The sequence below is a fragment of the Suricata suricatta genome, chromosome 14, assembly GCF_006229205.1.
Source record: "Suricata suricatta isolate VVHF042 chromosome 14, meerkat_22Aug2017_6uvM2_HiC, whole genome shotgun sequence".
Lineage (NCBI taxonomy): Eukaryota > Metazoa > Chordata > Mammalia > Carnivora > Herpestidae > Suricata > Suricata suricatta.
Genome location: NC_043713.1, coordinates 49,183,972 through 49,206,713, shown reverse-complemented (window position 1 = coordinate 49,206,713; position 22,742 = coordinate 49,183,972). Strand labels below are relative to the sequence as shown.

General features: G+C 43.8%; 1 protein-coding gene across 2 annotated transcripts in view; it reads left to right on the top strand.

Moving 5' to 3' along the window:
• The first annotated feature begins 99 nt into the window (after positions 1–99).
• The window catches only part of COLEC12 (collectin subfamily member 12), a 189,151-nt gene continuing 166,508 nt past the window's right edge, over positions 100–22,742 (top strand). For both annotated transcript variants that reach the window (XM_029922649.1, XM_029922648.1), the window contains exons 1-2: positions 100–233; positions 19,028–19,078. In XM_029922649.1, the coding sequence (XP_029778509.1) occupies positions 227–233; positions 19,028–19,078 (58 nt within the window). In that variant the 5' untranslated portion in view covers positions 100–226. The remainder of the gene's footprint in view (positions 234–19,027; positions 19,079–22,742) is intronic.

The window sequence follows — 22,742 nt, the reverse complement described above, 5'->3', positions numbered from 1 at the left end:
CGCTGGCGGGAGCGGCGCCTCCCGCCCGGGGTGAGCGGCGCGCGCGGCAGCCCCGAGGCACAGAACGCCGAGAGGGAAACGCGGGCTGGTGGCTGCGAGGGAAGTTTGGAGCGCAGACGGCCGACGCGAGGCGCGGCTGCCATGGACGCGCAGTGAGCCGCTGTTTAGCGCGAACTTCCTAGGCTACGCGGAGCTCCCCGGCTGGTGGTGCGACTCCTCGGTCACCATGAAAGGTAGGGCGGCGGCGGGCTGCGCAGGGCTCTCGGCTCGCAGGGCGGGCTTCGCGACGCGCGGGAGGGGGCGGAGGTGCAAGTTGGGCGAACTTTCTCCGGGCGGAGGGCGGGAGGAGATGCGGCGCGGGGGTCGTGCGTGCGCGCGTGGGGCGCTCCTCTGCCCCGCAGTTCCGCGAGGCAGGAGACCTAGAGGTTCGGGGTTTTGGAGCGTGTAAGTATCCCCCTCCCCATCGTGTCTCTCTGCAAAGTAGCTTGAAGCCCTAAGTCGTTGTTTACAGATTCCAGTTCCCAACTTTTTAATTGAAAAAACATGCCGAGGAGAGTGGAGGCATCCTCATTCCTCCCAGTCCGTTTTCCGCTCTGCGGCGCTCCACACTGGGTTTGGGGTCCTCTCCGCCCGGCTGGTGCTGTTTCCCCCTGCGAGGAGTCGACGTGCTGCCGGCCGGGTGTGTCCTCCGGGACTCGGGGATGTTCTCGGTGCGACCTCCCCACATCTGGCAATGATTAGGTGCCCGCGGAGTTCAGCTGGCTCGGAAAGTGCGTTTGGCATCTTTCTCCATCAGACCCACCGATTGGAAAATAACTGCTCTGGGTTCCGCGTCCCTTCCATGCGCTCGCCTGTGCAGTTGGTGTGCCCACGTGTGTTCAGAGGTGACACAAGTCATTCCGTTGATCGTCTCCTGGGCGGTGTCCTCTGCAGGCCGGTTTAGGGAAGTGTCAGATGTTATCGTACCTTTAAGCGGAATCACAAGGGCTTCGTAGGGCAGCCTTCTTTCTATTTAGTAAAGACATGGAGATTGGTCTACAGAATTTTGATTTATATGGGAGATAAATAATTACAACAGGCATCAAAGGGAAATCGTTTCGAGATGGCTTGGCGTGGTGTTTACACAAGACTCGAGTTTCTAGTTTTGTGCTAGGATAACACGGGCCGAGCTTGAGTGAGGGGGCTGGGTGCGAAATACCATGTGACCGCGGTGACCGAATTTCCAGCCACCAGAGACCACGCGATGCGATCGCTCTGACTTGCCTAGGCTGCGGTCCGAGGGAGGTGCCTGGGGAGCCCCACACGCTTGGAAAGTATCTTTTGCCTCTAGCCTTCTTTGGAAGGAAGTTATCGCTAAGTTATCCGGAGAGATAACGTCCTACCAATTAGCTGTCCTTCCAAGGTGCTCATTTCCTCCTCAGGAGACTCTCGGAAGGGCTGGGACTGAACTCCAGGTGAAAAGTCACCCTCCCCAGAAGAGAAACGAAAGATATGATACAGTTTTCTGGCTAGGGAATTTCAAAACGCAGTGGTGTGTGTTCCTTCTTCTCCCAGTTTCTCTTCTCTCTTCTACATTTTAGGAAACACACACTTTCCTTGGCTAGCACTGATTAAAGGATCATCCCAGAAAGGAAAGAGTTCACATGGCTAAATGTTACTCTGGGGCTCAGTTACCCTTGTTTTAGCCAGAAATTAGTCATCTTATTGCTGGTCCCTGAGTCCAGTCGTTTTCGAACTCTTGGGGAAAATAAGCCAACTGCTCACTCTCCATCAGCTCCCATATGGGCTCCTGAACCTTGAAAATCTTACGCTTTTTGACTGGTAAATGACCATTTCTGCAATTTGGGTATTTTTAAGTGTTAATTCAAATCTGCCAGGGATTTTTCACAGCTGAAAGACCTAACTGTATATCTGTGACGTTTACGCCGCATTCTGGACCATCTTGCAGACCCTCTGGAGAAGGCTCATTGCTTACTGTCTGTGATCCAGGCACTGCCTGAAGGCCCCACTTACCAGTGAGGGAGGTGGAATAGGTACTGGTGAATCCCAGGGTAGACTACTCGCTTTGAAGGCCTCTTTTCAAAGGAAATATTCTGTAAGAAGCTTGCTTACTAACTATAGCCATATAATTTACATTCATTTGTCTGGTCAGTGAGGTGGGGAAGGGAGAGGACGGTAATAATTTTTTAGTACCTACTAAGTGCCAACCACTGTGCTATACCCTCTACACGCACTCTATCAATTAACCCTCAGCAATACGAGGTAGGTATTTTAACCCCTACATTACAGATGTGGAAACTGAGACTAGAACATAAAAGCACTGGCATCCAGGAGTATGGTAGGCACTTTTGACAAGCTTTGCCAGTTTCCCTGTGTTACCTAGAAAGGCCTGCGACACCAGGTATGGTAACTAACACCAGGTATAGACTAGAAGAAAAGTAAATCTCAGACAACCAAGTAGCCAAGTAACCCACAGTAGGTGCATGCAGCAGTCAGGAAGGGGGTGGATCCAAGAAATTGGACACAAGGCTTCTGAAGCCAAGCAGAGCGTGTATTTCTAGCCAAGAAGGAAAGCTGCCTTTACCAAGTGGAATTATTTTGACAGTTTGCCATAGGTCACCAATCCAAAGTTTTCCTTGGGTTTGTGATTATGTCGCATAGTTATTAACTCATTATGCCGAAGAAAGCCAATGTTTGATTAGACTTTAATTTCCCTAAATGACACAGGTCAATGACAAGACTTGCAAATGCTCAAAGTATTAACTTAAAACATTCTTTAGACAAATAGAAAATTAGTGGACTCCTTAGAAGTTACAGATTTTTTTTTTTGTTTTTTTTACCAGAGCAAAAATTTAGCTCCGATGCAAGTCATATGCCTTTATAAGGTACCTACTTGACTTTCTAATTCTGGTGTTTCAACCTGGGACATGGTCTATGTAATAAACCTGGTTTTTGGAGCGCGATCCCCCATCTGCCGTGAACCACAGTGCCACCTATCTGTTGCATTCAGCAAGTACTTGTCTCTGTTTATTTCCTCGATCTCTGGAATCACAAGTACCAAAATAATGACATCATTATATAATTGCAAGAAGAAAATTACTTGCCTTGAGCTGCAATATTCGAAGTCTTTCAAAGTGATTAAAATATGAAGTTGGTTTTAATTTATTTCAAATTTCATTTTCCATCAGCTGTACTACACCGTAAATCTCATGGTTTGGGATAAATCATCACATTCTTTGAAGGAATCTGACACCTCCAGAGTTAGGTGTGTCATTATTAAATCATATTTCTAGTTCTGAAAGTTGGGAATATTGGTGAGCTTTAATGCAGCAGCACGTGTTGCCCAAGAGATAGCCCAAAACAACCGCTAGCACCCAGGACCACAGTGGTCCAAAAAACCACTGTTCTGCTTTAACACAGGGAAGAGGTTAGTGACATCAAAACATAGTCTTCAGCCGCTTAGTTTTGTGCATTCGTATATAAACATTTCTGAAATACTCTTGGCAAATATCCTTTAAAAATGCCCTGGTAAGCAGTATATGTCTATTGCCAGTTGTTTTTCTGGACTCTTGGACTCCTTGCTTTACCACTGTCTCTCTAAGAATTTTTGTCCTTAACTAGGATAAGCAAACAAGTGTGTAAGGGCCAGCTGCATTGAAAGCATCATGTTTTCTGAAGGGAAGTGGAAACAAAATGAGGCTTTCCCCCGTCACTGTTTTGGAATTGGGGCTGCCCGTCCTCTGAAAGGCAGATTTACAATCTAATTATACTTTTGACTTTTCATTAGTTTGGGGATGCTTAACATTCTTAATCTGAGGTTTAATTATTGCTAAGTATAGATCTTTTCTGTGGTCTCTGCAGTTTCCCAGGATTGCTCCCATGTCCCCTCTCCCCTGCCTTTACCGCGAGCCTCATCTACTGATAAGGGTGACTGGGACAAACTGGCGGATGATGGCTTTCAAGCTACAGCATAACTAGGTGTCTAATGTTCTGAATTAACACTTATTAAAACAGTATTTTAAAAGACTTGATACAGCTGCTGCCAAAGTACGTTTTCAGATGGGAGAATAGACATTTAAGTTTTGTGGTAGGAAAAAGTGTATTTTGCCTCAGGTAAACGCAGAATGTGAGTAATCTCTCAGGAGGCAAATCTGACACGTGTCTCTCCTGGTAGGAAGAAGGGGTGGGGTCCTGGGAGAGGAGGCCCAGAGTGGTGGCAGAGCATAGCCTTCCTGCTGGCTGTGTGTACCCATGGTGCTTTGGAGCTTCAGCTCGTGAGTCTGAGTGAAGAAAATCAGGCAGTTGGGGTTGGGGGGGTGGAGGGGTGGAGGGTGGACAGCATTCTAGGTCTGGGAGGTAATCATCTGTGAATGACCCACCGTGCGGTCAGCTCTACCAGGCTGTTTCTGCCCTTTCCATCTTCTGCCTTTCTGAAGTCACGGGCTTGCTCCCTCTCAGCTTCCAGAGTTCCTATCAATGGCCTCAAGGAAGTCATATGTTGGAAGATAAATGCCAGGGACAAGATTGATCTGTACCATGGTTTATGCTCAAATACAACTTCTTAGGAGTAACTGATGGCCACTTAATATGCCCACCTATTATTTTTCTCTCTAATAATAGCTAACATTTATCAAGCACCTGCCTACCCAAGTGTTCTTATTTTCTCCATTTCGCAGATAGGACAAGTTTGGCTCAAAGAGGTATAGTTACTCATCTATGGGCACCCAGCTGGTCAGTGGAAAAACCGGTATTTGAACTCAGTCTGACTCCAGAATGCACATGTTGCACCTCTTGCTTAGATTCCTTCCTAGTCAAACCCTAATATTCCACTCAATCAGCACATCTTTGTTACGTACCTACTGTGTGCCACATTCCACTAGATACTAAGTGAGTGAGATAAAGTCCTACCATCTGGACTCAGACCTGTAATAACCTGCATCAAAGGTCTGAAGAAATTGATGTGCTCTTCAGCCAGCCACTAGAAGAGCCTCTTTAGACAGAAGCTCTATCAAAAGATAAATCATATTCCAGGGTCTCATTGCCATGCGTAGAGTTAATCTTCTGGGAGGTTTTGCTTATGACTGATTGAATGCGAATGGCACACTGAAGCCAACAGCTCTGAGAACAGCCTCCGCACCACAGTCTTGCCGACAGGTTTGCCATGAAACAATAGAACATTGTCAGAAATGTCATGTTCAAGAGTAGACTGTAACCACCAGTGGGTGATCAGTAATAAGAAAAATGAATAAAAATAAAACAGTACTGGTAGTAAATAAACACTTTGAGCAAGGGATAGGGAAGTACAGACATTCCTCATAGAAAGTATTTCTGTTACTACTGACAACACTTTTAACCATAGCAACAAAGCTTGAGGGAGGTAACTTTTCAATCAATCAGTGATTTGATTTCTATTTAAGTGAATGATATTTGAAAAGCCCAAACCAATATAGTGCCTTGAAAAGATCCGATGATTGCTTAAGGGACCTTTGTAATTATATGGCAGGGAAAGCCAATGTAAAGGGAAATCAGTAATACCAAATTAAGACGCCAAAGAGCTAACCCCTGAACTTATCACAAATATTCAGTTAATATTCTTTAGAAAATAAAGGAAGTGTGTTTTTCAGCTTGGGAGAAGGTTTATGAATTAAGTAAATTTATTGGACTTGGATATATTAAATATGACTCCTTTACACTCCTTGAACGAGTGGTTTGGAACTATAACTTGGTATCACACGAGGTTCTATTCACTAACCTGAAAGATTGGATGTTTGACATTCTGCTTGACTTGTGCTTGACTTTTGTGGAAGTAGTTGCACTTCTTTAGGCCTTAGTCACTTTCTTGTGACAGAAATGTTAGGAAACTAGCTGATATTTATATAACAACATATTATTCACAGGCAAAATAGTTCAACTTTATAGTTGATAATGTATACTTTAAAATATAACCATTTCATAAAATGTAATTATATATAGTGATCCCAGGAGATGAACCTGATAATTTTAGTGTGGTGGCAAGGAATGCAGGCTCTGAAACCAGAGGACCTGGTAACCACAGGCAGATTACCTGCCCTCCCCTGGTTAGGAACACAGCGCCTGGTTTCCTTCTCTGTCAAGTGGGGGATAGTAATGGCATCTACCCAATGCCATTTTTATTTGCTTTTTGTGTGGAGGATTAAATAGGTTAGTATAGATTATTTAGAATGGTGTCTAGCACTTAATGAAAACTCAAGACATTTTAGTTATTGTTATACTGTGTACTTGTAATGGGCTGCTTCCTCCAGGCAGTAATAGAATTGCCAGTTATGAACCATTTAAGTTAATCAAGTGATACAATTTATACCATGAAGAAAAAAGTTCAGTTTTGAAACGAAGGTAATTTTCAAATTACAAGTGTATTAAAGCTGACCTCAGAGACTGGAGGGAACTGTGCTCTCTATCGGAGAGGTGCTCACATCCGTCTGTCTCTAGCTGTTACCTCTAATGTCACTGTCGTCATTGTGATGTATAAAGACCAACCATACTGAGATTGCAAGGACCATGTTTATAGCGAGTTTGTAAACTATAGTAAAATCATACAATTTTCTCATTTGTGGTAGTGGGAGAAAATTGATTAGATATTTGTAAATATATTTAATTTGCCTAAGAGCATACAATTTCCAGGAGCATTATTGTTCAGGTGGCTAATAATGACAATATTTTTAAAGATTTGTATCTCAAATCCAGTGTCCAGCTTTATCCAGTAAAAATGTGACATCAAAGAATCAAAACATAAAACAAATTCGTCTCCAAGGAAGCATTAGGACAGAGGCATGTATATGTATTTTTTTTAACTGTATGAGATCATGTCTATTTCACTGGTGGTGTTGATTTCCCACTAAGTTGTCATATTTGTATTTTATTATTTATGATTGGGCCACCAGAGCTTAACTAGCTTTCACTTATTCTTTATTTAAATTATTCTTTAAATATGCTCAAATATTCTTTATATTAAATATATTCAACTATTCATTTAGTATATTATTGAGATATATTCAAATATTTAGTCCATTACATTGCATATTATTTACATTATTTAGTATAATATATAACTCCTGTCCCCAAAGAGCTTGCAGTCTGGTGGGCTCATGCATAAACAACTGGAATCTAAGGGAAAAGGTGAAAAGTGCCCAATATGAAGTTCAGATGAATGTTGCTGGAGGACCCAGGAGGAGATGGCAACCTGGCTGAAAATGGGGATATTTTCATTTGGAGGGATGATGCAAGCTGATTCATTATCTTGAATTATATTTTGTATATCAAACTGCATTATTCTAATTGTAATTGAAGAGGGAAATGGTGCATCTGGGCACCGTGAAACCTTGAAGTGTGGCATTTCAGTGTAGGAGGTGAGAGAAGATCACAGTTTTCTCAAACTTTGCCTCCTAAGCTCAATGTTGGTCCACTATTTGTAAATAGTTATAGTATATCACGTTGGCATAATTGTTTGGATAACAAACAGAAAGTTAAGTGATTTCAAACAAAACAGATGTATCAGTTATTTATTATTTTGGGGGGAAATATTTTTTTAACAAAGACCACTTATTTTTTGCATGCCTCCAGAGAAATGAACAGCAAGTTTTTCTTGACAAATGGCCCATGTATATGAGGCCCTTCCAAAGCCCTTATAAAATTTGAAGCAGTGGTTTGTCTGCTCTGGACTTTCTTATTATTAACCTGACAATGTATGTGATTGGATGAGGGGTCCATCATAAAACAAAGGGAGGTGTGTCCTCTGCCCTCTAGTTACCCATGAATGGTAGATGTGGGGATCAAGGTTTTGAGTGTCATATTTGTTTCTTCTCTTTTAAGTTGTTAAAGTTGGCTCCCAGGGTAAGTCTGGTTTAGCCTCTGCTACAAATTTAGGGTAAAAGTAACAAAAAATCGCTTCAACTTTGTTGGAGTATAAAAAGGAAGGAAAACAGTATGGTATCTCTTTCCCCTAAAAGTAGGTATCTGCTGTTTTTACAAGCATCAGAACCATAAGTTGTACCAGAAATTGGGGTCATTTTATGCTTATAGTATTGACTTAAAACCCAAACAACTTATAGTGTTGAACCAAAAAGTGATTCTGTTGTTACAAAACATAAAATTGGGAAAGCAGCTGGATAATCGAAATAAGTATTCTGTACTATTTGGAGTAATCTACAAGTATTTAAATTGCTACAAATTCCTTTATCCATTTGGAGTGGGGTAGTGGGGTGGCCTGTAAGGCAGATCTAATTACCTCATCAAAATTACACTGAACCTTGGTATTACATTACACTGCACGGAGCTCATTCACTTGCAGAATACTTAGCAACTATGGCCCAGAAATGCCAATGGGCAAAGCAGCCTATACAAGGGGCCACATTAGGTCTTATATTGATAAAGTTATGAAGCCAGGGCAGATAGTAGTAGTGCAGCTCTTAGGGTTAAATCAAGGTTAAAGAATGTCTGCTTTGGGGCAATGGGGTGGCTCAGTTGGTTAAGCATCTGATTTTGGCTCAGGTCATGATCTCACAGTTTATGGGTTCAAGCCCAGAGTCAGGCTCTGAGCTGTCAGAGTCTGAAGCCTGCTTCAGATTCTGTGTCTCCTTCTCTCTTCCCCTCCCTTTCTCACACTCTGTCTCTCTCTTTTTCTCTCTCAAACGTAAATACAACAACAACAACAACAACAAAAGAATGTCCGTCTTCAGGTTTTACAGCCCAAATTTGTTAAGATAAATCTTTAATATCAGATAGATACTTCAGTGCCAGTTAGCCAGAGCCTAAATTGAACCCACCCCACATATTACTCTTGCTAATCAAATTTCCCTGCTCTTGACCTCCCCCAAAGTTCACTTTAGACTGGAGCTTTGAGTCTTTTGAAATGTGATCACTAAAGTAGTCCCTACCTGAGGCACCTGGGTGGCTCAGTTGATTTAGCATCCTACTCTTGATTTGGGCCCAGGTCGAGCACCAACGTCAAGTCCCATGTTGGGCTTCTCACTGAGTCTGCTTTAGATTCTCTCCCTTTCTCTCCCCCCCATCCCCTCCCCCGCCCCTCTGCTGAGGTGTGTTCTCTCCCTCCCTTTCTCTCTCTCTAACATAAAAAAGTGGTCCCTTCCCAAACCTAAAGCTATCTTGTATTTCATGAACATTCAAGTTCTTCGATACTTACTTTTGTCCTTAAAGCAGAGTAGTTACTTACCACCTATGTCCCCTTAGTTAGAAAGACCCCTCATAGTTATTAAGCACTAAATATGTGTTGGGTGTATCCCACAAATCAATTCCTGTTGGCCTCCCAACAATAAGTGAGATAGGAATTATTGGTCCCATCTTATGGGACGGTGAGAGGCAGCCCTGAGTTTATGTTGCCAGGACGAGGTGGAGCCAGTGTTCAGACCCAGGTCTTCTAATTCCAAAGCCCAAGCTTTACCAGTACATCAGCCTGGCTTTAGGAGAAAAGTCCCCCAGAACAGCACAGTGGTGTCCAACGAGATGCCCAACATATTTAGTAACCCAGGTGACAGTCTGTGGAGGCCACAGTTCCCACAGACCACTAACACACCATGAAAGTGTCTCCACCCAGCAGTGGTCAGTGGAGGGCAACTGTAGACTCAGGGGTCCAGATGACACTGGTGTTTGACTCCAGGGATGCAGAGGCATTTTCTTCTCTCCTCACCACCCAGGTCTGCTACGGTGGGTCGTGGTGGTGGGAACCCATGGAAACAGCTTGCAGGAATGCTCCCAGCAGCGTATGCTCACCAGCTGGTTTGGAAGCAGTGAGACAGCCTAACAGCCGGGGGGACTGCGCTGCTGTGTTCTGACAGTGATGCTGTGCAAAAGCGGGGTCTGCATCGAGGTAGAAACAGCATAGAGTAGCCGGTGGACACACGCATGTGGACAGCGTCACCGAGCCGAGCCTCTGTCCATGGCCCTTCAGCCTGGCTCCTAAGGAAGTCTGACCTTGTTCTGTTCAATTTGGCATTTGTCAGAACATATTTTGCACCAGGGATTTAAGGCTCCAAGTCCAAACTTCTTATTCTGTTGCTTCAGGTTGAACTGTTGACGCTGGCTTTGGAGCAGGGTGGACTTTGGACCTTTTTCTGGTTGTCATCACTTTGATTTTTGTCTACCTGACTTTTATCTTCCACCCACATTCCTTTGTTCTGTTTGCTTTTTTTTTTTTTTAGTCAGAGATGTACATAGGTTAAAGAGTCAAAAAAATATTTATTATGAATGAGATTTATTATGAAAAACAGCAGTTTCCTTCCCTGACCCACCTTCATGTCATCATTTTCCAGTCCCCAGAGGGAACCTCTTGAGAACATTTTTAGTATTTTCTTTTGGCATTTTCTTTTCTTGCAGTTATCCAATGATGCCTAATAAACCATCCCCAAACCCTGTACGGTAAAACAACAGCTGTGTATTTGCTCAGGATTCTGAGGTTCAGGTCGGCCTCTGCTTCCTGAAGCGTTGACCGGGCTGGCCGGCCACACCCCCATGGCCGGCCATCAGCAGGGTGGCTGGCATGGCTTCCTCCCCTTCATCATCTCTCACCCTCCAGGGACCTTCTCTCCAGGGGGACCTTCAGTCCAGCACAGTAGTGGGACATTTCACAAGGCAGCTGGTTGCCAGGAGGGGAGGGTGAAAACAGAAGCTGAGCGGCATATAGGGCCCAGTTCCTGAGGTCACCCACTGCTACTTCAACAAATTCCATCAGCCAGAGCAAGTCACAGGGCTCTCGCAGATTCAAGAGAGTGGAGGGATGGAAAGAATTGTTGGTAGTCCTTTATGCAGATGACCTGTCACAACCCCTTGTCTTTAGGTGAAATGCTTATAGTCTCCTCCTCCTCCCTATTACTATTAGTACTACTGTTATTTCGGGTTTAGGCATTATATATTGACTTCCCTTTATAGCACATAAAGTTCTTTCATCTTTCATTTCCACCTAACAACCCTCACGGATGCCTTCGGTTGCCCTCCATCATCCCCGAATAATTACATCACAAGCTTGATTAAATCAGTATTCAGCGTGCATATTACTATAATGACATAAATGCTATTCAGAGCTGACTCATATTTCTTTAATGCATAACTTCTCTTCCTCTGGAGTTAATAATCCTCTTGTTTTATTTGCTTAGCTTCCTATGTATATATACATCATCGTTTATTCCCGGAGTCTCTTCTGCTTTCCTGAATCTCTACACATGGGTTCACCTATAGTAGATATTCTCTCATTTCCATCTTTTTGAAGAAATCTTCCCTGGAGCTTTCTGACCTACTCAGGGTTAGGGTTAGATTAGGATATATACATGTGTACATGCACACAGAGACACACACACACACGTGTTTTTCTAGCTTTGTTCCTTATTTTAGTGGAATGCATTCTCTAATAATTGTCTCAAAGAAAGTGTTTATGAGAGGTACATTTTTGGAAAATCTCTAAGTCTGAAGAGATCTTTGAATTACCTACTCGTTCACTGGAGAGATTTCTGTGTAGGAAATAATTGAGCATTAGAATTTTTGAGGGCACTGATGTATTTTCTTTTAGTTTTACTGTTTTTATCTTTTTTTTCTTCCTTTACTTCTTTTCCTTCCTTCCTTCCTTCCTTCCTTCCTTCCTTCCTTCCTTCCTTCCTCCCTCTCTTCCTCTCTTCCTTCCTTCCTTTTTTTGTTTCTTTCTCTTTCTCTCTCTCTCTTTCTTTCTTCTCTTTCTTCTTTAAGCTTTTAAATTTTCCTGTCTGGAAGTTTTTAGGATTTTCCTTTTGTACTCCATGTTCCGAAATTTTACAGTGATGTGCCTTGGAGTGGATCTCTTTCTTTTGTCCTGGGAAGAAACTGGCCCTTGCACTCTGGAGACTCAAATCCTTCAGTGCTGAAAATTTTTGTTTGGTTCTTCCTCTGATGATTATCTACCTCTGTTCTTTTACCTAAAGCACTTGTTATTTGAATTTGATTTTGGACACACTGAATTGATTCTTTTTTGTTTGTTTTCGCTCTTTTCTATTTATTTGTTTCCCTTCCCTCCCAACCTCTGGAATATTTCAACTCTGTTTTCCAACTCTTCTACTAAATTTTTATTTTTGTGGTCATACTTTTTGAAAATATTTATTTATTTAGAGAGAGAGAGCATGAGCAGGGGAGGGGCAGAGAGAGAGGGAGAGAGAATCCCAAGCTCCGCACAGTCAGTGCAGTCTGATACGGGGCTCAATCTCATGACCCAAGAGATTATGACCTGGCTGGAATCAAGAGATACTTCACCAACTGAGCCACCCAGGTGCATCTTGTGATCATACTATTAATTTCCAAGAGCTTTCTCTTTTTTTGAGAGAGCTTGGTTCTTTTTTTATTATGCCATCCTGTTCTATTTTTATGGATGCATTATCCTCTCTTATCTCTCTAAGGATATTGGTAGACATTTTTTTGGAAATTTTTATTATCTCACATCATGTCTTTCCTCAAATTTCTTTATCTGGTTTCCTGTTTTTTTTTTTTAATTTTTATGTCTTTATTACTTTATTTTGAAAGGCAAATACAGAGAGTGAGTGGGGGAGGGACAGGGAGAGAGGGAGACTTGGAATCCGAAGCAGGCTCCAGGCTCTGAGCTGTCAGCACAGAGTGCTATGCGGGGTTCAAACTCACGCGCTGTGAGATCATGACCTGAGCCGAAGTCAGATGCTTAACCTACTGAGCCACCCAGGTGCCCCTCTGGTTTTTCTTTTTTTATATTTGTTTATTTTGAGAGAGAAAGAATGCATGTGCATCAGCAGGGAAGGGGCAGGGCGGCGGGGGCGGGGGGGGGAGGAGAGAGAGACAGAGAGAGAGAGAGAGAGAGAATCCCAAGCAGACTTCGTGTTGTCAGCACAGAGCCCAATGTGGGGCTCGAACTAACAAATTGTGAGATCCTGACCCTACCCAAAATTGAAGCTTAACTGACTGAGCCACCGAGGCACCCCTGTCTGGTTTCTTTATGTTCACCTTTGTTTTTTCATATTAGAGGCTGTATCAGATGTCTGGTATCTTCTTGTCAGTAAGAGCAGACTATTATAAAAGTTAATTAGAAATTCTTTGTTTTGGTGGGTTTTATGAACTGTGACTGTCACTCTAGGCTGAACTGGTCGAGCTATTCCACTGGGGACCACCCAGATTCAGAATCATTCACTTATTTTTCTCTTAACTCGTCGTATTTCCCAGATAGAGCCTTCCAATCTTTGGCCTGGAGTGTGCAGTCTGGCTGACTGAGTGGGAGAGGAGGACCACGTGTCTGGACATTCAGCGTGCAAATGTTCATTCACCTTTTCTCTGATTCCATTGCAGTCCCTCAGCTCAGCTTTACCTGGTGTCCTCTAGGCAAGAGACCTTTTGTTTCTGACTTCTCTGAATGATAAACTTAGGTCTTCTGCTGTAGTCAGGGAAGGCCAGTCACTTTGCTTGGTAAGGGACTTGGGAGGTCCAGCTGCTTTTTTCTCCCCCTACGTATCACACAACCCATTTAAAGCATACAAGTCAGTGGGGTTTTTTTTTTTTTGGATTTTTTTGTTTTGTATAGTCCCAGGCTTTCCAATCATCCTTATAATTTTAGAACACTTTTGTCACCCAAGAAAGAAACCCCATGCCCATTAGCTGTCACTCCCATTTTCTCCTAAAACCTCTAGCCATAAGCAATCTTTAATCTTTCCAACTCTGTGAATTTGTCTAACGTAGATATTTCATTTCATATAAGTGGAGTCCTACAATGAGCCGTCTTTCATGACGGGCTTTTGTCGCTTAGCGCGATGTGTTCAGGGTCCATCCCTGTTGTAGCACGAGTCAGTGCTACATTCCTTTTAATGGCTGAGTGATACTGCATTGCTTGGCTCTACCCTGATTTCTCCATTCATCGTTTTGTGCACATTCAGGGTGTTTCCACTTTTTTTTTGTTATGATGAATACTGCTACAAACATTTGTGTGCAAGTTTTTGTGTGGACTTGTGTTGTTATTTCTCTTGGGTGTATACAGAGAAGTGGAATGGCTGGATCATATGGTATTTCTGTGCCTAACCTTTTGAAGAAGTGCCAGACCACTCTCCAAAGTGGCTGTACCGTCTTACATGTCCACCAGTAGTAGCATATGAGAGTTCTGACTTCTGCACATCCTTGCCAACATTTACCATCTGTCTTTTTGGTTATAGGCAACTGCTTCTTAAATATGTGTTCATCTAGTCCTCCTCTTTTAGCCTTACCTTGATTCTCCTTCAGAGTGTGACCTGCATCCCGAATCCTCAGTATTTTCAGGATTCTGTGGTGTAAAGTATTGCATCTTAGTTTTTCTGGTGCTAGCACAGGGTTCAGTTTTTTGGGTCTATAGGGTTCTCATAGTGTGGAACTCCCCCCCACCCTCGCTCCCACCAGATTCTGGGTCTTAGTCTTCAACTGACTTCTCACAAGCTGTGAGACCGGGAGTCAAGTTATGTAACTCCTCTGAGCCTTAGTTTTCTCCTCTTAAAACAGAGAAACCTAATGAGTAGGAAGCATCTGACATGTGGGAGGTATTAACTAAATATTAGGTCTCTTATCTTCCCCCCAAATGGTGGATATTCAAAAAGAGGAAGATTTAATCTCTTTCCTTTAGGAATTCATCAGCTGGTAGTAGAGATAGACACATGTATAACTCTATCTGCTGAGTTTCAACAACTATTGAGTACCTGTCACGTGCCATAAATGTACTAGTTGCTTAGGGTACAACCTGACAAGTTTCCTGTTTTCAAATGGCTTCTATCTGGTGGCATGAAAACCCGGAGCTGGAACGTGGGACAGACACACTGACACAAAGGGGGTGTAGGGGAGGGAGAGGTGTATTCTAACTATGGGGTATCACACACTTGCTCCTCAAGTTGACTGGAACATCTTCACTTGAACCCATGGTACCCTGAAATAGCGAGGCTCAGAGTGAGCTGTCAGTCGTCAACAGAATTCTCTTCAGTATTCTGTGTCATGAAACCTCTGGCCAGCGTGGCTCTGTGCCAGATACCAAGGAAACTAAAGAAAATAAATAAAAATTACATTTTGAAACAGGCAAACTGAAGACCGGGAGCCCATAGGTATTGAAACAAAAATGCTGAAGTACTGCTGTGGAAGCCTAGAAAGCATGTGCCTATACATGTAAATCTCACGTTGTTTTAAACTGGGTTTTGTTATTTTGTGTGTTAAGGTTATTCCTCCCTCCAGACAAGCTGCTGTCACAAGCAAGGGTCAGATTAGAGGTCTTTCATCTTAGCCAAACCCTTGCTTGCGTAGGGGTACAGCAGATGTGTGGCTAAAGTGGTGTCAGACAGATTCTGGAAAGTGACAAGTTGCTGAAGTGACTGGATATTCTCTAGGGAGAATATCCTTATTTAAGAACACCACTTTTGCGGGCCCTCAGTACTATAAAGACAGTTCGGGTCCCTCAGAGCAAGAGGAAAAAGTTTTGAGAATAGAATGCAATGTCTCACATCATATGAGACTTATATTCATCAAACCCAGCTGTCTGCCACTGTGGGCTGAATTGTAGTCTTTTCCCCTTTAAAATTTTCAGTCCTTGCTCTCACTTTATCTCTGTCTCTCAAAATAAATAAACTTAAAAAAAAAGAGGGGATGCCTAGGTGGCTCAGTGGATTAAGCATCTGACTCAGGTCATGGGCTCAAGGTTCTTGGGATAGAGCCCATGGCAGCACAGAGCCTGCTTGGGACTCTGTTTCTGTTTCTCTTTCCTTCCCTCCCCCCTACCCCCCACCGTCCGTCTGCCTCTCCAGGTTGGTTCATGCTCTCTCTATCTCTCTAACTTTCTCTCTCTCTCTCTCTCTCTCAAAATAAACAAACAAAAAAAAAAATGAAGTGTTTAGGCATTAAGAATACTTGACTTCGTCCTCTTGTGGGGCTCATGTAGCCTGATGTGGGTTTGCCTACGCAGCCACAGAGCCATCAGTTCTGGCCTCTTTCTCAGTCCCCTAAATGCCTGGCTCCACCCCCAGCTTGAATGGGCTGTTTGTTGGCTGCACAGCTGGGAAACCTGGCTGAGAGCTCTGGGCGCCAACTATGCAAATGAACAATAGATAAGTGTTACCTGACCGACTTCACTTGGCTTTTAAGGATATGAGAGGAGGGTTCTAAGATCAACTGTTGAAAACATGGAGTAGACCGAAGTTAAACAAGTTCTTTTTCTCTCTCTTAGCACTTCTCAGATCTGTCACAGTTCAAAAACCCTTATGAATTGCCAAGAAAGGAATATATTATGCAGTGTTTCCCAAATTCTCTTTTTTCCTCCAAAGAAAGAAGAATCATTTGAGATGCTTCCCTGTGAGACCTCCATCCAAGTGAGATGTCATCTGTGGTACTTGACTTGTACTCCTCAGGGGTCATGATTTTCTGACTAGTTGCAGAGTTGGATGAGATAGTTGTTTCTCTTAGTAGTCACTTTAAGAATTCCTGATCCTTTTGGAATGAGGCTTGCTTAAGACAAGAAGCAGGAGATCCTCCTTGAGCCCTATTAGGGGTCACGTGGAAGGCCTTTGTTTTCTTGAACCCCTAATGGGTTTGAGTATGTTAATGTGGAGACAGAACTGAACTGTTTTAGTAACAAAAATATGAGACATTTGAAGTTCCCAGGGAAATTTCAGGAAGGAGACAGGAGTCAGTCAGACTAAATGCTGCATGGGAAAAAGATCAGAGAGGAAAAAGAAAACAAACAAACAAACTAATGGTAGGCTTGCTGAAAAGAAGCTTTGGGGGTAGAACAGAACTGCCTAACGGGAAATTGTAAGCTGTTTGCTATCAGAGGTACAGCATAAACCACTCTTTTGTTTCCACTGTATGATCCTCAGTGATGCCTCCTTGGTTCACGACGTCTGTGTGTGAGTAGATTCTTTGGACATGGCCTGGCGGAGGAGGGGCTGGCGCTGGCAGGGGAAGCTGACATCTAGGTGGCACCCTTACCTGTATTGATGCCACGTCAGCTCCACTAGTTGAGTGAATATTTAATGAATGAATGAATAAAGAAATGGATTTATTTATCTTCAGAAGCAGCAGATGAAGGTTTCTCTTTAACTGAGATGAGACCAAGCCTCTCAGTCATTAATATGATAGGATTACTTAGTAAAGCTGGAGGAGGAGCTTAATAGGTATTTGTGAAACTAACCGGTGACTGAGAAAGGTGCTGTTCTCTTGTTGTCAGCATGTGCTTCCATGTAGAAAGAACTAAAGCTTTAATCTTTTTTCTTAATATTTTTAATGTTTATGTATTTTTGAGAAAGAGAGAAAGAGATATTGGGGACCGTAAGTGGGGGAGGGGCAGAGAGAGAGAGGGAGCCGTAGAATCTAAATCAGGCTTTCAGGCTCCGAGCTGTCAGCACAGAGCCCAAAGAAGGGCTTGAACCCAAGAACCGGGAGATTATGACCTGAGCCAAAGTCAGATGCTTAACGACTCACTCACTCAGGGGCCCCTAAAGCTTCAGTCTTTGACATAAGAAGCCTGCTTTAATTATGAAGACCTGGCCTTCTAGATTCCAAGCAAGATCTCTTCCCTGTTCTCTGAATAAAGAAACTGGTGAAATACAGAGATACCACACTTCTCCATTCTCTGCTGGAAGGAATTGCTCTCTCACTAGTGTTTTCATAGCACTTCACTACAAACTAGTGTTTTGAGGCCTCCACGTTGTATTACAGATACCATGCCTCCTGGGTTTTTCTATAACATTTCGAGGTTCAGATATATCCAGGTCCTGCCTGAAAACAGTGGTCGCAGAGGCTTTGTTTTCCCCTCCTCACCTCTCTTTCTTGAAAACTTGTCAGCTTCTTGAGGGGAGGGAACCATGTCCACTCATTTCTGGAGCCCCACTGCCTGGCAATCTCTGGTCAACAGTAAGTGCCAAATAAATGCTTTTCAACTGAGCTGCATGAGGGAGATTGCTGAATGCTGGTGCAACAATGGTGACCAGCTCAAGAATAATTGATTAGGGATCCCTGGAAAGGCCTCATGTTGACACCTTTACTTGTCATCAGAAGTATCCTTTAAGTGCACAAGAAACCAGACCCACACCGGGCAGAAGTGTAAAGTAGGTTCTTTATTAGTGTGAGAAAGAATCACATCACATCTGTCTTGGGGGGGGCTGGACTTAGATCTTTTGGTTGAAAGCTTGGCTGATGTATCTCTTTTGTTCCACAGGGGCCCTACACTTAGGAATTCCCACAGCATGACTGTCTTTTGAAATGTGTTTACTGGAAAACCATCTGTCGTTTCCAGTTATCCAATGGAAAGCGAGTGAGGAAGGGTTTGGTTGTCACTGCAGGAGCTATGCTGGGCTCCTGAGATGCCACATTTAGTGGACACATGACCCCAGAGCCTGGCATCTGAGAGGAAGGGCTTAAGACTCAGTTATGTGAAGATCACATAGCCCTTTGGAAAGCTGGTTATTCAGTCACATTCAACAAAATTTATTTAGCCCCTGCTCTGTGGCAGGCACCATTCTAGGCACAGGGGATTCGTTCATGAAACAAAAGGGAAAAAGTTTTTGCTTCCAGGATGCACACACACACACACACACACGCACACAAAGGAGGATGATATCAGAGAGTAATAGTAGTAGGGTGGTGTGACAGGGAGTGGCTGAGTTGTGATCTGGAAAGGCTTCTCAAAGGTGTCACCCTTCAGCTGAGGCCTTGATTAGAAGGAGTCTCATCAAGAGCAGAAGGAAGAGCATTCCAGCTAGAGGGAACAGTCAGTGCAGGGACCACACAGCCTTTCTCAGACAGTGTGGAATGTTTTCTAGGAACAGAAGGACACATGTTGTGGGCAAAGGGTATGGTGGAACCTGTAGGGCAGAGCGGAGCTGGTAGGGGAGGGTGGAGCTGATGCGGTCTCAGCAGCTACATCCCAGGCTAGCCCTGCGCATCTGGGCCTCCGGGGCTAACACTGTGACCTGTGTGTCTGGACCTCGCCACGGCCAACACTGTGTCTGTGCTTCTGGGCCTCACCAGGGCTAACACTGTGCCTTTGCTTTTCCTGCAGACGACTTTGCAGAGGAGGAGGAGGTGCAGTCCTTCGGTTACAAGCGGTTTGGTGAGTACTGACAGGTCCTTCTCTGTGCTTGATGTGAGATACGGTGATAGTGCCATTGCTGGATCTGCAACACACATGGATGTGTATGGTTCCAAGGCCCAGGTCTGGCTGGAAGTTGAATATCCGTGTAACAGGTGGATGATTTCTCCTAACACTGATGGTAATGGAGCAGGAGCCGTACCCAGGCACAGGCAGTGATGGGATGCTTACAGGGGGTTCGCTGAATATAAACCAGACGGCTTAATAGGCAAAACAGGATGAGCAAGGTAGATCTGTGACAGGACAGGAGCAGAAATACACACCATTTCTCTATCTTGATACTGAGAAAACATCTCTGCCCCCTTTCCTCGGACCTTCTTTTTCATAACTTAGTGGATAAGTAAGAGGAAGGCTTTCTCCAGGCACCCAGCCAGACACAGGTGCCCTGGGGTAGCTGGATAGCAGCCCCCAGAGGTATCCCCATCCTGAACTTGAATGTTACCTTATCTGGCAAAAGGTGCTTTGCAGTTGTCATTAAGTTAAAGCTCTTGAGATGGGGAGATTATCCTGGGTTATCTAAGTGGGCTCTAAATGCAGTCAGAGTGTCCTTATGAGAGGGAGGGAAAGGGATGTTTGACGACTGACAGGAGAAGGTGGTGTGTTCTGAAGGTGGGAAGGGGCCACGAGCCAAGGAATACAGGTGGTCACTAGGAGCTAAAAGAGGCAAGGAAACGGATTTTCTGGTCAGAGCCTCTGGAGGGAGCAGGGCCCCGCCAACATCTTGATTCCAGCCAACTGGAGTGGATTTCAGACTCCTGGCTTCTCAAACTGTGAGAGAAGAGATCTGTGTTGTTTTAAGCCACCACGTTTGTGGAACTCTGTTACAGCAGCCATAGGGAACTAAAACACGCTCCTGTGCCGCCCAGGCTGCCGCACACAGTGCTCGTCTCTCTCTGACAGTGCTTCTGTGCTCCGCAATTTGGTTTTGAACTGGCAGTGAACACTCAAAATTCCAAAGACCGTTCAGGGGAGCTGGGTTTTTTCTGTCCAGGGTGTTGCTGTGACTTGGCAAGAGGAAATGAAGAAGGATAGAGGAGAAAATAATGAGTGTGCGCATGCACGTGTATGAGAGAGAAAGAGAGAGGGAGGGAGGGAGGATGGAAGACAGAGAATGTGAAAGAGAATGAATCTACTTCCTGTTGACTAAAAAAAAAAAATGTCCTGGCTGGACTTTGATTAAAGTTAACAGTCCCCAGCTGCTCTGGCTCCCTCATTGCTTTAACATTTTTCCTTCTAGATAATGCACTCTACATTTCTTTCTGTGAAAAAGTAGGGCTTTACGATGGGAATGCACTGGCACCAAGCCGCTGGCTGCTCCGTTCTCACGTGCTGGCGGAGATGCTCGGTACTTTCTCCCCTCCTCCACACTGCTGTTTTTGCACACTAAATATTTTGGGATTGGTGCCCTGTGTTGTTCTGTGCTGCCACGGTGGGTTCACTGAAGGTGGTAGCAGGAATGAAGATGATCTGAGGAATTATACAGGACAGAAAAACAAAACAAAAATGAAAATGTAGAAATAAAAAGGAGAATCAAACTTGTAAACATAAGGCAAAATCAACGTTGACATGCCTTTCTGCTTTGGAAATCAGTAGATCTCAGATCTTTCTTTGGATGTTAGTAGAAATACGAAGAACCATGAGAAAAGATTTCTTTAAAAAGAGTGACCTTGAGAGAAATTTTATTTAAAATTTCATGACTATATAACTAGCTAGATGGGTGGGGATTTGGTGAAAAACACATAAGAATAATAAGTTGCTGAAATATTTAATTTGTGGTGGTTCATTTATGTGTGGAAATCACAGACTGAATGACTCAGAGGAGGCATGATAACAACTAACCAATATTGGGGATCATGAGCAGGGGCGTGGCGAGAGTGACAGCAAGTGGTCCGAAAAACCAGTGGGGTTGGAATTCACGTGGGACGTCTTGAAAAAGGTTATGAAAGAGACATCCCACTGTGAGAACTCTCAGATTCAGACTTTAGGCAAAGTGATAGATATCCAGCAGAGGGACAGAGTTTTGTAGATGGAAGAGCCTTTCAGATGATTTAAGTCAGCCTTTAATTTTAAAGATAAGGAAGGTGAGGCCCAGAGAGATTAAGTCCTTGCTCAGGTGAGTTAGCTGGGCTTAGATGCTGGGTCTTCTGCACCGCAAGCAAGCCTAGTTTTGGGGAAGAGTTGATCAACGGGGTCAAGGTGAGTTCTGAACTTCTATGTCCTAGAAGTGTCAATGCAGTTCTAGAACCGTAAAGTGGACACTGGCTCCACTCCGGAGCCTCATGACTTTTTGCAGGGTCTAGGACTCTGAACCTGGTTTTATTTAAGATAAATGAGTGCTTAGTTTCTAAGAAGTAGCCAAAGCTAGTTGGTCACACGGAGTGCAGGAAAACCTGAGAACCCATTCCTTCAGGTATGGTGAAACGTGAACCATTAAAGGAAGACAAGTCAGTGTAATGTGGTGTGCTTGAGAGGCATCTGGAGACCAGACAGCCCTGTAGGCCCTCCCTTACTTACTCTTGTAACTTGAAACCAGTCATGTAAACCTCATGGGCCTCAGATGCTGCATCTTCCCAGTGGGCAGAGCGACACCTGCCAAGGGAGGTAAGTGTACGTCAGAGGCTGGTGAGACTAAAAGAGATACTGAGAGAGAGTCCCGTGAAAGTGCAGCACTTAGCAATCGCAAAGGTGCTATTATCTCTCTCCTGAGATTTGGGGCTGTTTTCACTCTCTGGACATCTTGGTACAGCCACTGCCAAATATCAAAGGGTGACAGGTCTGAAATGTCATTCCTGAAGAGATAGAAAGGTGTGTTTTACTTTTCATCGTGGTAATATTGTTGACTTTTATTTTTGCAGAAGTAGATGGGGTAACATATAGGGTCTGTTGTCTAATTTTAGGTATGTCTTTTTTATGCAAATCCCAACCTGAATTTCAACCACACATGAACTAGGGATTTGTTATTCACAGGGCAAAGGGGCCACTCATGGTTCTAGCAAATTTGGTGGCTTGTTTCCAAAGTTATTTGCATACAGTTATTCAGAAACATTTGCTACATGAAATTGAGGCAGTTTACATAGTATTATGCTTTTTGAAATTCAGTACAAAGTTACAGTAAAGTGCAAAATGGATGGTCTTCTCCAGTAATCTAGTATGAGATCGTCTTGTTTTAGGACAACCAGCCCTTGTCTATTTGGGGATTCATTATTCCACTTTGGTTTTAGGCAGGTCTTCTGTTTTTCTTCAGTTAGTCTTTTTTTAATGTTTTATTTATTTTGTATTTTTTAAATTTTTTAAATGTTTTTTATTTATTTTTGAGAGACAGAGAGAGAGAGCACAAGCAGGGGAGGGTCAGAGAGAAAGCGAGACATGGAATCTGAAGCAGGCTCCAGGCTCTGAGCTAGTTGTCAGCACAGAGCCCGATGCGGGGCTCAAACCCACGAACCATGAGATCATGACCTGAGCTGAAGCTGGAAGCCGGACGGTTAACAAACTAAGCCACTCAGGCGCCCCAATGTTTTATTTATTTTTGAGAGAGAGAAAGTGTGTGCACACGAGCGAGTGGCGGGGGAGGGGAACAGAGGATCTGAAGCAGGCTCTGCGCTGAGAGTAGGAGCCAGATGTGGGG